We start from the raw sequence: 16,552 nt of genomic DNA, 5'->3' as shown, positions 1-16,552 counted from the left end.
TCATGTCACTGCGAAGAGGTGAAACGAAGACCCGATGAGGACTGCAAGCACTCTTTAGCAGCAAAAGGCAGCGAGAACAAAATAGATGTACCACAAAAATACTGGCTTAACCATGACAAGCTGCACAGTGCTTGGTCTTCCAATGAACAAATCCACTGGAGAACCTGAACTGTGGAGTACTTTGAGATCCTGCAAGAAACAGCCTTAAATTGATAATAAACTGAGCCACCAGACAAGCTGTGAGAAACGTTTTCCCACTGTGTTACAACACTCTCGATCCAATTACAGCTTGTGCCTCAAGAGATTCACTGGCTACTTCACAAGGCCTTACAGGCACAGGGTCTTCCATTGCTCCATTATTCATACTGGCGTTTTGGCACAATAATTTTAAGTATATTTCATGGAAATTTAGTATATTTCTCAGAAAATATTTAGTATATTTCTTGGAAACAAAAGGAGAACATATTCATAGCTGTTCATGCTCACAAAGAGTAAACAATGCTGTTACTGTATTCTTGTTGATGTTTGGTGTCCCATGGGAACTTTCATCTGAAGGACTCATTACCCCCATTTTTTTCCCAGGCTCAACATCGCTGACTGAACTAGATTCCTCAAGATCCATTTCAGCCTCCTCTCAGTTGTGTGGCCAACCCATCACATGATTCAYGACTTCTTCCCATTGGAGGCTGTCACGAAAAGAAAAAGTCATTCAAATCTAACATTTTCTTCTCTTCTTGCAGTGTTGAGTGTGCCCCAGTTATGCCGTTCAAAAAATCAGGTCACTGCTGTTAGTTCTATAGTAGGGAGTTGGAAAGCTCCTGAGAACAGCGTGACTTGCACAACTTCTAACAGTCCAGGACAGCTCTTTCCATTGGTGGTCTGAGCTCATACTTCCAAGACTGGCCAATAACTGAGTGTACCTGACCAAGCTGGAACACAAGGAGGATTAGCATCCCTGATACACTCCTATCTCATGTGTGGGTTCATGTGGGAACACACAGGTGCAGTGGGCTCATTCTGCCTTTCACTCCCCAGGCAGATCCTAAAGAACTCTTTATGTATCTAAGGCTTGTGGGTATCCAAACATCTCACCTTTTGGCGGGGAGGAGCTCCATATCAAAATTTTAAATGGAAATGCACAGGTGTCCTTTATCTCCCTTGACTTCTCTGCAGAGAGACAAACGCTGTCGCAGTTTCACGCCTATCTGAATGTTCCATCATCACATTTAATTCTTCTGAGCTGAGATTCTTCTCTACCTTAGTTATTCTGCTATGCAAATGGCCTACCTGCATGAAGTACTGCATTCCCAAGGTACATATAGTCTCTCTCATCAGATGATTTCTGGCAGATTTATGTAAGACTTTTACCCCTAGAGGTCTTTTCCCTCAGGTTGGGTATCATAGGGGTCTTTTGACCCTATTAGAGGGAACAGCACAGCAGAAGCCACCTGAGTCTGCAACTTCAGGACTAGGTGCTCTGATTTCACTAGCGGGCCATCAGACATGTCAGCAACATATATGATATATCAGTAGGCTGGATTCACTCCCTTAAAGGGGAGTATCACACTTAAAATGGGACATTGCTTTCTTTGAAGAAGCCAAGAGCTCTGCAGCCATGAGGAATAAAGTATAACCAAAGTGGTTGGGTAGAGCTGCAGAGCCCCAGGTCAAATTCACCCAGCGCTGGGGAGGGCCTAGCTCTGGGACAGAGCTTTGGGCTTGTCTTTAGATATGGTAATTAAGGCTGGCAAGGGAGAGAACTTATATTTTCTGTATTTTACCCAAAACTGTTCGCTCCTCCATACAATCATCCAACACGTCCTAATTGCTTCAGTACCTCCCTGCAAAACAAACTGAGAGCAACTTCGTAAGAGACATCCAAAGACACAGACCTAAGATGTACACAGAAGCAGTCGTCCAATACCGGTGACCAGCTGTCACAGGCAGCAAAATGCTCCTGGCACTTGGCACTGGAGAATTTTCAAATACCCGCTGGTCACCGCTACCCCATTAATCGTGGGCACTTTGCCMAGGCTACAGTCCTGAACAGCCTTTTTCTCTCTCTTCCCTCCCGCTTCTCCTTCTCACAGACTTCTAACAAAGTTAATAATTTTTTTTATCAGGGCAATGAAATAATCAGCAATTTGATTTGATCTGGGAGCCAAACAGTGGCGAGTTTCTATTGTTCAGGTGGAGAAACARGACTGTCTGGAACTGCTGTCAGAAATGTGCTCAAAAACAAGGGGATTAGAGGTTTTTKTTTTTTTTTTTAATCTCCAAAAGACTGGAAAGGGCTGGCTGGGAGACTGGTCAGCAGAGAGCTCTCCAACACCAAAACGAAGAGGGTAGCACTGCATAGGGTGAAATCCATAGGGAGTAATGTTTTTTGCAGCACCACAAATAGAAACAAGCACAGCACCTCTCAGAGACAGTAAACAACAGTTGCAGCAGCTCCTGCAAAGTGCAAATTCAAATGACTAAGTACCTGATTTTTTTTTTTATTTTTTATTTTTTTACATCTCACATAGCTCTTCCTTGAGGGAGAAGCAGCAGCAGAGATAGAGGCACTTCAGTCTGACACTAGCGATGTCTCAAGAGCTCAAGCCTGGAGAAACAAAGGCAGCACAATACCGAGGAGAAAAATGGAGTAAAGCTGGAATAGTCTGGGCTAGAGCAGGATTACTCATCTTGCGCAAAACTCAGCACGGGCCTCAGGGCTTGGCTGGGCAGGTGGTTCTGGGAGCAGGAAAACCAGAAATCTTTTCAAGAGAGAAAGTACCTTACCCTGAGGCTCAGTGGGAAGCAGGAGGCAAAAGCACCTGGCCGAGGGGAAGGCAATCTTCCCCTGGGAGAGCTTGCCCCAATTTATGGCAGGCTTACAGCAAGCAATTTGGAGGGGAATGCAAGTGCCCATTGGGAGGGTGCTTTCAGGCAGGTAAATATATCATGGATTATAATGAAAAGCATTGTCCAGTGTGGAACAGGCTACAGAGTAAAAGCAATGGTACTGTTTAACTGTTTAAAAGTCGTAAAGTCCAGGGGATGGCAAGATAAAAAGTTAAGGCTTTAAGTCAACATTGCCAAGGTCACAAGAGTAAGACGGGGTAAATTTGGAGTCTCTAGACCTGTTACCTAACACAGTTTCATTTTTCTGCCTACATAGACAGGCAGGGTAAGTGCCTGTCCCTGAATTTCAGACATCTGAAAGTTTGCCTTGTACATCAGAGCTAGTCATTCATGTTCCTTCTATAGTCCAAGAAGGAAAATAGAGAGTTCCAGAAGATGATCCATCACATTATCTTGAGATAGACAGTAAAATGGGTTAGATGCTTACTTTTCCCAGCAGACTATAGATCGGAGCCAGATGACTAGCTCTGGATTTGCACAGCCAACATTTACATGCTTAAGACTAAGTGAGATGAATCTCCCACGTATTATGCTATTTCTCCCTGCATGACCATACAGAAAAGAAATGCAACACCTTAAGGGAGTTACACTTAAAAAAATAAAAACAAAACAAACAAAAAAAGAAACTCAAATTACAGAGGTATAGATCTCTGGACTTGGAGTCTAGTCCCACCTCTAATAGGACATCTGTGTCATTTGTCTAGCAGAACCACATACACACCCTGGATTTGTTAAAAAGAGATGGGTCGTTTATAACCTTGCATAGCTATATTTTTTACTGTCGTAAACCACTAACCAACATAAAGCACTAGCATGGTTTGTTCTGCTTTGCTCCAGAGATCTGGTTCTGCCAAGAGGCAGGTACACAGCAGCAGCTCTGCTCCCAGGCTCTCCTGGAATGCACTTCCCCTCGCTGAGAAAGGCCAGCACTGCTGACATGGCAGCCCACTCCAGACACGCAGACAAGGCCGCGTTTGGCTCCCTCAATCTTGGAAAATCCTCCAACACCGACCCCACAAGCCGTGGGCTTTCACTCTTGTGCCATCTAACACACTCTTGGCATCAGGCTGTAAAAACAGCAGTCTGCCAGACTGTGTCCCTGCCTACTCATTATTTCAAGCACTTTTAACCAGAAAACACTGCAAATCAACCAACCAAAAAAATCAATACATGAGTGCCACAGGGAGCAAGGACAAGACCTGGCCCCAGGGGCACCCAGTGCAGACACCGTCYATGTTTCCAAAGCTGGTAGCCTCAAAAAGCACGAACACAAGGCAGCCCATGTCACCTGGCCTGCAGTCCAGGACTTTTCCTGATACAACCCACAGAGCCGCCAAGATATACAGTTGAGGGGTACAATCTCAGCTGCAAAGGTGGTCCCCAAGCTTCACGCTACTGTAAATATTCTCCCTGAATATTTACAGTCAGATCATGAATTGCATGAGACAAGCAGAGCAGCGAGTAACACAGTGAGAATCAGTCACTGTTGCTCTGTATCTCTCCCTTCAAACGAGTTGAAGGTGAGAGAAAAGATGCCCTTACTGGAAATGCCAAGAGTAGTCTGCTTATGAACTTGTATTCTTAATCTCTTTCCTGTAGCGCAACAAGTGGATTAATCTTTCTGATAAAACGATGAATCAGGAGCTCTATGCACTCATAATCCCTAAGATCACTGTTGAATTTGGATAGTCAAGGTCAATAAGRTTTCCACCTTGCAAGGTCTGTTCTGTGGCTATCTGGGATCATTTATCCTACTTCTCTGCCAGGACTTTTCCTTTGAATTCAGAGAAGGAGCATAACCAAAAGCCACATTCCCAACAGTCTAGCAAGGAGACAACCACTTTGAGGAGACTCTGCACACTCCACRTGGCTGTTGCTGCAGAACCTGTGTGAGGGTGAAGGGCAAGCCAGGTTTAGGCTCCTGCTTCCCAGCTCGTCTCCCTTTGAAAGGCTCTTTCACGTGTGTCCTTTGCTTTGCCTGTCTGCATTAGCTTTTAACACAGCAGCGGGTGTGCGCGCTGCATACCAAAGCGGAGAGCCCAACACCCCGGAGAACAAGGATGAATGGGGGTCCCGTTCATTCACTAACACAGAGTCCACCTCACGGCACTCTACTCTGGACATGCAGCTCCTTGTGGTGACAGCTCTGGCTTCCTTGCAGGCCATTCTGCCAATGCATCCTGCAGCCCRCTTATGACATCCATGCGTATTCCAAGGCTGGCCCTCCCAGGCGCAGCACTTGCATCACCCAAGYGTGACCACTGGCAGATATTTTGGGCCCACCACATGAAGGATGCTCTGCACCACTAACTATCCACGTGTCAGGATACTCTAAAAGGCAAAACTCACTGATCTTACAGTCTGAGGAACTCACGAGCCAAGGGCACCCAAAAGGAAGACACTGCTTCATTAAATTCGCTGCACCATGAGCCTCTCTTCTCCATGCACTCAAAAGTAGCATCTCCTTACCCTATTAWAGGCAAAAGGCTTTTCTTACACTGCTGACAGAGAAGTCTCAGAAAGGAATAAAGAAGATAATAGGCTGCCAGAGGCCCAATTTAAGCACCCCAAAATTAATGAGTCATTCCAATTAAATTATTTGTCCTAAATTAAAACTTATCACCAAAATCTAATTCTCATTTCACTCAAGAGGACCTCCCTAGCTATCTTTTTCTCCATAGATTTTTTTTTAAAGGTAACCTTCACAGAATGGGAAGAAAAATATATTCTACTTTGCTGTTAGATGACTCTCTGAAAATTTCATATTTTAAGACTGTTCCTCATTTCTGTATGCGTTTACGTACAAAAYGGGTTGGACTAGATGACCTCTGAGGTCCCTTCCAACCTTAAGCATTCTATGATTCTATGATTTTTGGGAAGCAAACCAACCTATTGACAGTTCTCAGACTTACATGCATCAGTAGAGCTTTTCAACGTGGTCTGGGTTCCCTCTGCTGCAGGTTTCCCTGCTGCTACAGGAGCTGCTGTAGGCAGAGGACCCAGTGCTTGCAACAGCAGCTGCCATGTGTTCCCACCTTCTCACCTTCTCAGAAGGCCAACAGAAATCTTGGTTTTCTTCTCGGGAACAATACAGCTGCTTCCTTTGTGTTTCTAATACACACCCTCTCTCCTGCTCTTTAGTGGAGACTAACAATTTTTAACCTAACACTTATTTTTTAAAAAAGGCATTTTTAAAAGCTGTGGTTGGCTTTTGAGAAAGCACTCCCTGCMTGAATACTCAGTAAATAGGAGCAATATGCCTAAGTATCTGTTTCTTTTTTGTCTATTCTGTTGTGTGCACATTTGGCAAGTTATTTTTTCCCCTTAACTATCACATCTCAGGCTTTAATAAACCAAGCTGCTATTCTGTTATTTTGGAGAATTTTTTTTTTCCTCCAAGCAACTGACTACTGACATTTTAACAGCTATACAGGAAATGTGATATTAAGTCATTATTTTCTCAGAATGCTTCTTCACTTTCTGGTGAGTAAAGAGCTGCTCCTGGGGTAGCAATTCCAATTTTGCTAAGGATAAAAAGATGAAGAAAGCTGGAACTCCAATAGAAGTGTGAGATGAGTGTCGAACTGCATGGAAACAAATAGTAGAAGCAGAAGGTTACAGTGGGACACTTGGGATGAACAGGCTCTGTACAAACAATGCACGTGGTAGAAACCATGTGAACAGACCACCCTACCTGCCTTCCCATTAATTCTTTAAATCATCAAGTCACTTTTAAAGTGTCGTATTATCCATATTMTTATTACTCTGTTCCCGTCCTCTAAATGCCAATTTTCTTCTTTCTGTACTTAATTCATATTAAATTTTATAAAGAAAAGCTTTTTAAATAGGAAATGAATTTGTTTCTTTTTGCAAGCCTTGGTGTTGGTTGTGATCTGCTGGCTCAATTTAGCTTTATTTTACAACCTGTTTCTAGCCAGTTTCAATTTCAGATGAAATCTTGGCTYCTGTGAAGCAAAATTCCCCATAATTTCAGTGGAATCAAGATTTTGATCCAGGTTCTCATGTGCTACCACATAGCTACAATGACTGTAGACAGTAACACAGCAGCCAAAGCCAGAGAACATGAGCTGGTGGACCCTAGGAATCTGGGATTTTGAAGGAATCCCATATGGGCTTTTAAGCATGGCAGATTTGCAGTATTGACTCCATTGGCACCAATGGAAGAAGAAGAAAGAAAGAAAAGACAAAAAGAACACAGGGCTCCACAAACACTGGAATTAACAGGACCGTCTTTACCATGGCTACACATCCTAGGTCTCAATATYTCATCCCTTGGACAATCTTGAAAACTCTTGGCCAGTTTCAGCCAACATGACACCAAGCAGCTGACGCACACGTAGCTCCAAAACAGTCCACGAACATGAAGCCTTTTACCCATCCCATRGGTAAGGGATGTGGGAGGAGACTGGTGGCCACTTGTGAGCATTTCCAGGGGCAGGAGCTCCAGATGGAGCAACATCACAGCAGCTACTAACGGGGACAGAGCTGGGTGCCTGCAGGGCTGCCAGGGAAGAAGGACGAGCAAAGAGCAAGACCCTACAAGCTCTGCTTCCTGAGGAAGCCAAGACATCCCCAACATCTCTAACGTTTGGAGGTATAAAAGCTTAACTGCATAAATCACAAATCTGGCTAAGTGGGCTTATTTCTGCCAATATTTTCTTTCAAATGGAAGGAAGAAAACAAGATGGACAGCAAAGCTTTTGAAAAGGTTGATCTGGAAAAGAAAAACATGGAGTGTGACCTTAGCTTTCATCTGTATTGCAAGTAAAAACACAAGCTGATTTTGAAGTTCCTGGGGAAGACTAGCTATATATCTTTTCTCGTTTTTTTTCTGGAAAGAAATCCCAAACTTGAGATTTTTTCAAGAATATATATTTATATATGTTTAAACATCAGTGTTCATTTTTGAACTACTAAACAGTTATGGACCTGCTACGTACAAGGAGTAAGACATTTGTTCCTAGCACATGTTTTCTACAGAAAGATCTCAGAGGATGCAATACAAAAAATGTCCACACACTGTTGGCAAGACACTGGCTTTCCTGGAGGGAATAAGCAATTAGAATCTATGGCTTTACTTAGGATGTTAAAATTGAGTTATAACCAGGAGCAGACGCAATCGCGTAATGTTTCAGGGCATACATCAGGTGAAGGCAATTCTGTCGTGCCACCATGGCCACTGTTGTTGCAGTAAGGACAGCAGGCTCACCCTGGACTTTAAAATTAATGTTTTTGTAGTGCCTCAAGGGTTAGGAAATTTAACGGCGGTTCTCAGTGTGGTTGGAGAGTCACTTCTCTTCTGTCTTAYAGTCCAGGCTAAGATAACAGATTGAGAGGTGGGCAGACAGCAAAAGAAATAGCAAGGAAAAAATCTGCTACAAAACTGGTCTGAATCTAGAACTCCAATCACACACTATCAGCTGATACAGCTCTTAAAAAAAGAGACCGTTGGAGCCAAGATGATTTATATCAGCAAGAAGCAGGATTTTCAGATGGACCCCCTCCTCCCAGCTATAGGAAAGCATGTGATGTATTTTATGCCATACTGTCTCCGCCAAAACGAGCAAGCATTTCTGAAGCATTCTGCTTTTGCCTCCTGCCTGCACCTGCAAAGTAAGCACCAAAATAATTCCAAAAAAACCTCCGGATTTATGCACTAATAAGTCTGAGATCCAATCTATATAAAGGAGYCAAAGCCTATACTGTGTAATAACATTCCAGCCAGGCCCAGAGTTAGGAAAACAGAAGCTAAGAGGCATCACAACGCTATGGGGAGGTCATAAAATATTAGATGAGGAGTGACAGGAACTTCCTTGGTGAACTATGAAACACCAGGTGCAATTTCCTGCAAGTTATGAGTTTGGGCAAAATACAAACCATCACAGACCTAGAAGGATTGTCACTGATTCTACCGCCTGCCTGGAATTCCAGCATTATTTTGCTGGCAGGAAATTGCCATCTGCTGTAACACCAGAAGGGGGGCAGCAAGATCTACCATGCTTTGCATCTCCAAGATGTTTCCCTGTTCTCTTGGCTTATTTACCCCAACAAACTCATCTTTGGTGACCTCCTTCTTAGCACGTTGGTCCCATTTCTTCTAGCCCCCGTTCTAACATTAAATTCTCTCATCCTTCCAATCTTTTCTTTTCCCGCACTGCTCAGGAAAATGATCTTTTTTCTCCCTTCCAGAAAACTCCTACTCCTATGTTATCTCATTATTCTTTGCAACAGCATGCCAAATTCATTGTCATTTTCCCACTGGGGCTATGTCCTGAAAAAGACAGAGTGGTCTGTGCTTGTTCTCACTTACTGCAGACTCTCTGGAATTGAAGACATTGCTGTATTAGCACTCAAAGATCCTCTGAATTCTGGGCTCTGCGCCCACAAAACAGGGAAACAAACAGATATTTCAGAGATTGGCATCTGACTCCAAGATTACTGTCTTCCTAGCAGAGGAGAAAAATGGATTCACTCACTTCAAACAGTTCTGCTTCCAGCAGCTCCCAAAGGGACAAGAAGGAAGGGAACAGCAAAGGAAAACAGGTCCTCACTATGGCATTGTGGACCTCTCAAACTAGMCCAGCACTAAGGGCACCCTGTAGTCTGGCAGGGAAGGAACTTCAGAGGACATATGCGGAAAGAGGCCTGGACTAAAGACTAAAGAGGTTCACAGTACCATATACAGATCGGTCATTCTGGGCTCCTCTTTGTAGTCTTTGAAAGGAAGGTGACATTTTTATTGGTCAATTCATCTGAGGAATTYGAGATTTCTATCTTAGGATGAGCTCAAGCATGTCCTGGAAGCACCTGCTTCTCCCCATTGATGATAGGCGGAAGCTCAAGGTGACTGACTCCATCAAAAATACCTACATTTGGTCAGATGAATCACAGAATCATAATGGTTGGAAAAGACCTTCAAGATCATCAAGCCCAACCATAAACCCAACCCCACCATCCCTGCTAAGCCACATCCCTAAGCCTAGATGATCTCTAGAAGTCCCTTCCAACCTCAACCATCCTGTGATTCTGTGCCTGGCTGGGCCCTGCTTCCTTAGGGGATGCAGGATTTGGCTTTGCCTGGCTTTACCACTCACTAGCACAAAGCCATTTCATTTCAAGGGAGTGGGCAAAAAGAAAGAAAACAGCTATCACCTAGTTAATCATAAATATTAAATGGCTAAATGGCAGCAAAACACAAACACATCTTTATGCCACTCTGAAACAATGAACAGTCATTCTGAATCTTTGTAAGCAAGAAGCTCTGCAAAAGCAAAGTATAATGGAGAATGGCTACACCCTGTGGTCCTTTTCACAAGCTGATGCCAATCAGTTTGAAAGAAAACTGTAGGATTTGGCCTTTAGCTGCTATASATCGACTTCGAGCTTGTGATTAGGGCTGGGCAGTAAAAAAGAATTCCTCTTTGTGAAAATTTGCTGCTCAAGTTCCCAAATTTGTTTCTGTTTTGCACAGAAATGTCAAAGCTCTTTTGATTTTTTTTTTCCTGCATGAAATAAACATTAAAACAAGGGAGAGCCCATGCTCTTTGAACAGCCAATAATTCAGAATGTGAATAAATACAAGTCAGCATCCAGGACTCCCAGGAACTAAGCAAAAATGCGGAACTGAGTCCTCCATCCTCTGCTGAGGGCTTCACTTATCRGGCAGTCTCTGGCAATGCTACCACTCTTTCCTGTCCCAGTTTTGACCAGAAAGACCATCTCTGCCCTGTAAAACTTGTCTGATTAAAGTTTAGTGAAAGTCAAAAACAAATCTAGAAAAGCTTCAGTTTCACTGAAGATTTCCCAACCATCTCAGTTCCCAATGGTACCCTGTTGTAAAGGCTTTTGACCAAAATCACAATCAATCTCTGCGTCCTCCTAGTCATTCTCTTAGCTCCTGTTGGAGATACCTGAGGCTTTATGGTCAACATTTTTAAGTCCCATCCTACTAACATCGCTCTGCCCTTGTGTCTGTGACTCTGGTGAGACCAGCAAGGACTATAGGAATTTCCCCATTGACACTAAGCAGCCTGAGGGTATAGCCACARAAGAGGAATACAAGAACTGGGAATGGGGTTGGGAATGGGGCTGCCACCAGATTCACTTACGGCCTGTTCTCCTAAAAAAAGTTACTGGACATATTGGAGCAACTAAACATTCTGTTTATAAACACCTAGAGCATAATAATACAACCGAGGTTAAAGGAAAAGAACTATGTACTTTTGGCAAGCACATATATCATCCCAATCTATTTTTTTTTCTTAATATAGGATATCTGGCATAGTGGTTAAAGTAGGAGCACAACATATGATGATGTGATAAATCTTAACTTCCGAAAGGCCTGACACTCTCCTACACAAACTAAAAAAAGGTGGATGTTAAAACACCATTAGCACGCTTTAAAGAGCTCCTGTCAGTGGGTCACTACCCTCTAGGGATGGAGGCTGCAGTGGGTTGCTGTCCCAGGTTGGTTTTGGGCCCTGATGTATCAATGCTTTAATATCTTTATGGTGGAGTAAAAAGGCAGCATACAGCTTCTGTCAAAGGCATCAAGTTGGGAGCAGTTGCAAGAGCTTTGGAGACCAGGATCAGAATTCAAAATGCTCCTGGTAAACTGCAGAACTGGTCTCTGTGGAGAAATCAGCTAGCTGCAATCCAGCAATAGTGAGTATAAAACACAACACTCGGAAAGAAAGCCAGCAATCAAGGCTCAAATACAGAAGCAGGGAACGAGCAGCAAGTCAGTTGTGCTGCAGATCAGCACCTGAGAGCAAGAGAGCAGCACGGAAGCCAAGTAAGAGAAAGCAACGAGGTCTCTTATTTAAAATAAAATTAAAATCTTATTCAGGAGCTTGCCAAGTGAAGCACAATAAGCAAAACATAGCAGGTACTTATCGGATTTTTGTCTGCRCTGCTTAGTTCTCAACTTAAAATCGTGTTGAATTCTGGATAGCATATTTATGAAAAGGTGTGGAAAATCAGACAGCAGTGAAACAAATATGACACAATGGTTGGAAAATATAACTTGCAAGAACAATGTGGTGAAGCTGGGCACGTTAAGCTGGACTACAGAGATCCAGGTCACACTGGAAAAATGCACCCCATGGTAATGGGCTCCTACTAGATAAAACACTTCTGAGAAAAAAAACAAAAAACAAAAAAAACAAAAAACAAAACAAACAAAAAAAAATCCCCAGTTACCTCAGGAGAGCCAGAAATAATTGGCAGTAAAAATCAATTTAGGTCACATGCTAATAAATGCTTTCCAAATGCAACACAAGTGAAATAATGGCCAGGCATTGGTTATATTGACAGGGGACTCTCTTCACAAATACCTGATAGGTACAACCACCACAGAGCTGATGCTGTCCCAGTGCCCACGGAAGGACTGGATGACTCTCGTGGGCTCTTCCAGCCCTTTGCTCCTCTGATCAGGCACCAACAGAAAAGTTTTGGGCAGCAAATGGAAAGCATCMCTGGTAGCTATTCCATTGCAACTGAGGCATTGCAAATGCTTTGAGTGAGTGAAAACAGMCAGCTCTCTCCTTCTGCATTCACCTCAATGCAGAGAATATGGACTAGCATCCGCTAGTGACTACCCTGGCTGCGACAGCTGCCCCCTGTGCAGCCCTCACTGGCCCCCTGGGTCAGAAAGACAGAGGAGATGGCCATAGCCACCCTCCTGAACCTTCTGCAGTGTCTGCCTACCTCTAGCAGTAGAGGCATGTTTGAGTTTGAAAGGAAGGGAAGACTTGTGAAGTACTGGATAATCTCACGGCACTGCTAACAAAAAGGCTTTCTCCACTTCCAGCTGGCTAGCAGGTTGTGACCCTTCTTAAATGTTCTTTCTTCACCCTCTTCTAGACCTCTGCAATATGCCCCAGCTGAGAGCAATCCTATCATCAAATAGAGACACTTAAGAGGAGCTGTTTGAGTGGCCCGACGCACAGGCACTGGTGCTGGCTGACAAGGCAGGACCAACTCCATCCTTGGATGTCCTAAGCGTTATGGGCAGATCTATGAGCAATGACCTCTTTCTTCCTATGACTACTGCAGCTCTGCCCAGCTGCCTTTACAGAGCAGAGCTCATTCCTGGGAAGGCTGGTTTTCTAGAGGAAGTTCCATTAACCTGGCACAATATTAAAAAAAAAAAAAAAAACAGAACGAAACTTTAGGATACAGCGAAGTCCATCTACTTCAGGTGGCATTTTGGCAAGAGCAGGAGACTTCTCCCATCATAGAGGCTGCTGCACGACTCAAAGCTACCTCTTAGTCCCTGTAATAGATACTCTACTCATGTCTTGGGGTAATAAGGATGTTTTTCTTCTTTTTCCCCCCACAGAAGCTATAAAAATGGGTGAACTGAACTGGGGCAGATGAAGGACCTACCTTTGGGATACAGAGAACCCCCAGAAGAACACTAGGTGGGCAGGACTGAAAGCATGGGCCCCGAGCTAAGGCAGCTCATTGCTTCCACCCCTGGGTCAGCATCACGGTGGGATGTTTCAGTGACACAGGTAGGCATCGCCACCGTGCTCCGAGATGGAAAGATCTCTCACCTGGGCCTTGTTTCAGTATCCCTGGACCTGTTCAAAGAGAATCACTAGGTGCCACGCTAGGAATTCTCCAGTCCCAGATTACCATGCTATTTAGCATATTAGGTTACCTGCTATTTAGCTTTTCAAGAACTGTATTTTGTTTCATTTATTTATTTTTAATTAGCTGTTACGGATGTCCAGAGTTTTACACAGCCAACAGTTTTAAATATATGCACAGGGTAACAAGAAAAGTAAATAAATCACATTAAATAAATAAAACCAAGCAGCTTAGCATGACTCAATACTGAAATGCCTTATACTTGGTACTAGCAGAACCCTATTAATCAGGCAGACAACCTGCAAATCTGAGAATAATAATAATCAAAAGGAGAAAATGCTGATGAGAGAGAAAGGGATAATCTGTAACATTTACTAGTTTTCAATAAATAAATTTTATTAGTTAAGGTTATTTTAAATGAATTATTTATTAGATTTAAACTAATAAGAACATGCTTTAAAATGGTGAGATTAACTCTTCTGAATTGTAAGGAACTTTAGATTTTGCCTAAAAAAGAAAAAACAGGCCAAACTTACTTTTATAAAACACAAAAATAGAAGTCTCACCTAATCACAGGACCCTGAGCTGAGGCTTTAAAAGCAGGCACAACTTTGCATGKGTCGTGTGGTCAAACTGTGGCAGGTTTTGAACAAAGATTACCCAAAGACACCTTGTCTACTGGCAGCCTGAGTTTAGATGTRCCCAAACCTGAATGCTGCCAAAACCTCAGTATCTTCAGAGAGATGACCAGAGTTCAGGGCTGGACATCCACCCGCGTAGGTGAAAGCTAAAATACAAAACTCAATTTTGCTGCTCCGTTCCCTATCTAATAAGCATAAATAAAGCATAAATACAATTAATAATAGATTGCTTGCCTGTCTCTAAAATTCATTTGTAGCTATATTTTCCTCAGCGGGAATAATAGAAATAATAGAAATAATAAATAGCTATAATAGAAATTATTTGCTGCTGGATTTCCCCAGCAACAAACCACCTCCAGCGGGTTGGCGCCTGCAGCTCTAGCCCACAGGGAGGGTGCAGCTGTGGGCTCTGTGTGCCCCAGTGCACTGCACTGCCCTTCCCACCCACTGCGCTCCCCTGGGCAGCAGCCCCTCCAACACAGACCCACACCTTCCCTCGCAGGYAGACATCCAGTGTGCTGCTCAGCTCCGAGCCTGGCGAGTAAAGCCAGCAAGAGGAAACTTTCCTGCACGCACAGACACATCTACGTGCAGAGCAATTCAGACCTTTGGTGTGGAAGATGAAATCACCACGTAGCATGTGGGGTAAATATAAAAATCAGGACAAATAACATTCACTGAATGGTAACACAGATGCTGAATAGGCTTCTAAAAYGTATGTGTACATATGTGCTTGATAGATATCTATTTAATCTGCTCCATAAAYACCACAAGTAAATAGGCAGACAGAGAGAATTTTGTGATGATTAAAAAAATGAAAAAAAAGATAAACTCTTTGGTATTCTGGTCTGGAGAGGCCAAAACAAGAAAACCTCATAATGCCCTCACCAGTAACTGGRGAACTCTGCTAATGCATTTGCTCCCTATGAAACCATGAACGCAGACAGACTRGACAGTGCTAGTTCAAACTGCCAAACTGCCAGGTTTCCACTTGCCTGTAGCACACAGAGGAGGACAGCTAAAAAAGGAGAAAGCAACATAAGGTGTGCGGCAGCTACCTAAGGTACAAGGTTTYGCACCGGCTTAGGGACAGCGTACCCTGCAAACCAGCAACCTAGCMCAGAAAAACATCTAGAAAAATTAATTTTCCAGCCCTGTAAAGAGTTATCAAAGGAAGGCCAAAAAGCACAGCTCAGCATTTCCCCACCACCACCACCACCCTTGTATCAAAAAGAGACATGAGAAAGGAAGAGACAGTGAAACCCATCTGGGAAGAGCTATCTGGGAAGAAATTAGGCAAAATGTTCTGATAAGTGTATTTATAAACAAATGTGCTTCCTTCAGCACCAGCGTAACCAGGCCTGCATTGCACTAGAAGGTGTCTCGATATCACCAGCATCCCCTGCTCCATGGTTGCCTTAGGAAGGACAGACTGACAGCAGATTCTTTGTTACAGTGGAAGGACATAGGCCTGTTGGCTTCTTCTGTAAACCACYCACTGTTGGTTACTATCGCAAGGTCCACAGGCTCCCAACTCGGTGGTTTTTCTACTCCCTTCTCCAGCCTTCTTCCAGAAAGGTACAAACCACCCATTGCTTCTTTCACTCATTCTTCCCAGACATGCTCCTTACCTTGCACGATCAAGTAAACCTGGGAAGTCTTGGGATGATGCAGTGTCTGCACTGAGCAGGTATAGGACCCCTCATCATAGACATCCACTTTCTGGATCCGCAGGCTGTATTCCAGTGGGTTCCTTTTCTCCAGCTCTACTCGAGGGTCCAGSGACCACTTGTCCTCCCCAGCAAAAATGATGCCAGAGCGGTTTAACCAGGCTACCTTGGAGCTTCTGTCTTCTACATAACACCTGGAGAGGGCAAGAAAAACACGTGGGATATTAGTGAACATCTCATCATCTCTATTTTGTCCTTTCYCTTGTACTTCTTTACTCAAGCGCACTCCTGCTTTGCCAGTGGGTCACAGCACAACTCACCATCATTTCACAATGATTCCTTAAAAGGCTTCATGAACACATGGGATTTGGGGCAAAAATCCTGACTCCTCTCCTCCTTTTACCTGTGGCTTACACCTACACCACAAATGTAAAAGCAGTTCAGAGACCCAGCTTTGTCAGCCTGGGGAGCAGCTGCTCCTTCCCTCGTTTCCAGTGGCACAAGGAAGGGTAGGACATATCCAACCCCTCCCACCTTGACAAAAAAATGGCTTTGTGGAAAGCCATCCTGGGTCCCTATCCAGAAACACCCCTGCTGAGGCGCATCTGACTGCCTGTGCAGGCAAGCACAGATTTTGTGCTGAAAGCAAAWGGCTGTGGGGACGTCACCCACCGCTATCCCCGTGACACAGGCAGCATGCTGTGAATGTTGCAGGCC

The 16,552-nt window shown here is 43.8% G+C and overlaps 1 protein-coding gene across 1 annotated transcript in view; it reads right to left on the bottom strand.

The window, feature by feature from the left end:
* Positions 1–16,070, bottom strand: part of LSAMP (limbic system associated membrane protein) — a 156,206-nt gene extending 140,136 nt beyond the window's left edge. The window contains exon 1 of the mRNA XM_026037211.1: positions 15,797–16,070. Within this exon, the coding sequence (XP_025892996.1) occupies positions 15,797–16,070 (274 nt within the window). The remainder of the gene's footprint in view (positions 1–15,796) is intronic.
* Positions 16,071–16,552: the final 482 nt, after the last annotated feature.

Source organism: Nothoprocta perdicaria, unplaced genomic scaffold, assembly GCF_003342845.1.
Source record: "Nothoprocta perdicaria isolate Ctin4 unplaced genomic scaffold, notPer1 scaffold_193, whole genome shotgun sequence".
Classification (NCBI taxonomy): Eukaryota; Metazoa; Chordata; class Aves; order Tinamiformes; family Tinamidae; genus Nothoprocta; species Nothoprocta perdicaria.
This window is presented reverse-complemented; position numbering and strand designations above follow the sequence as displayed.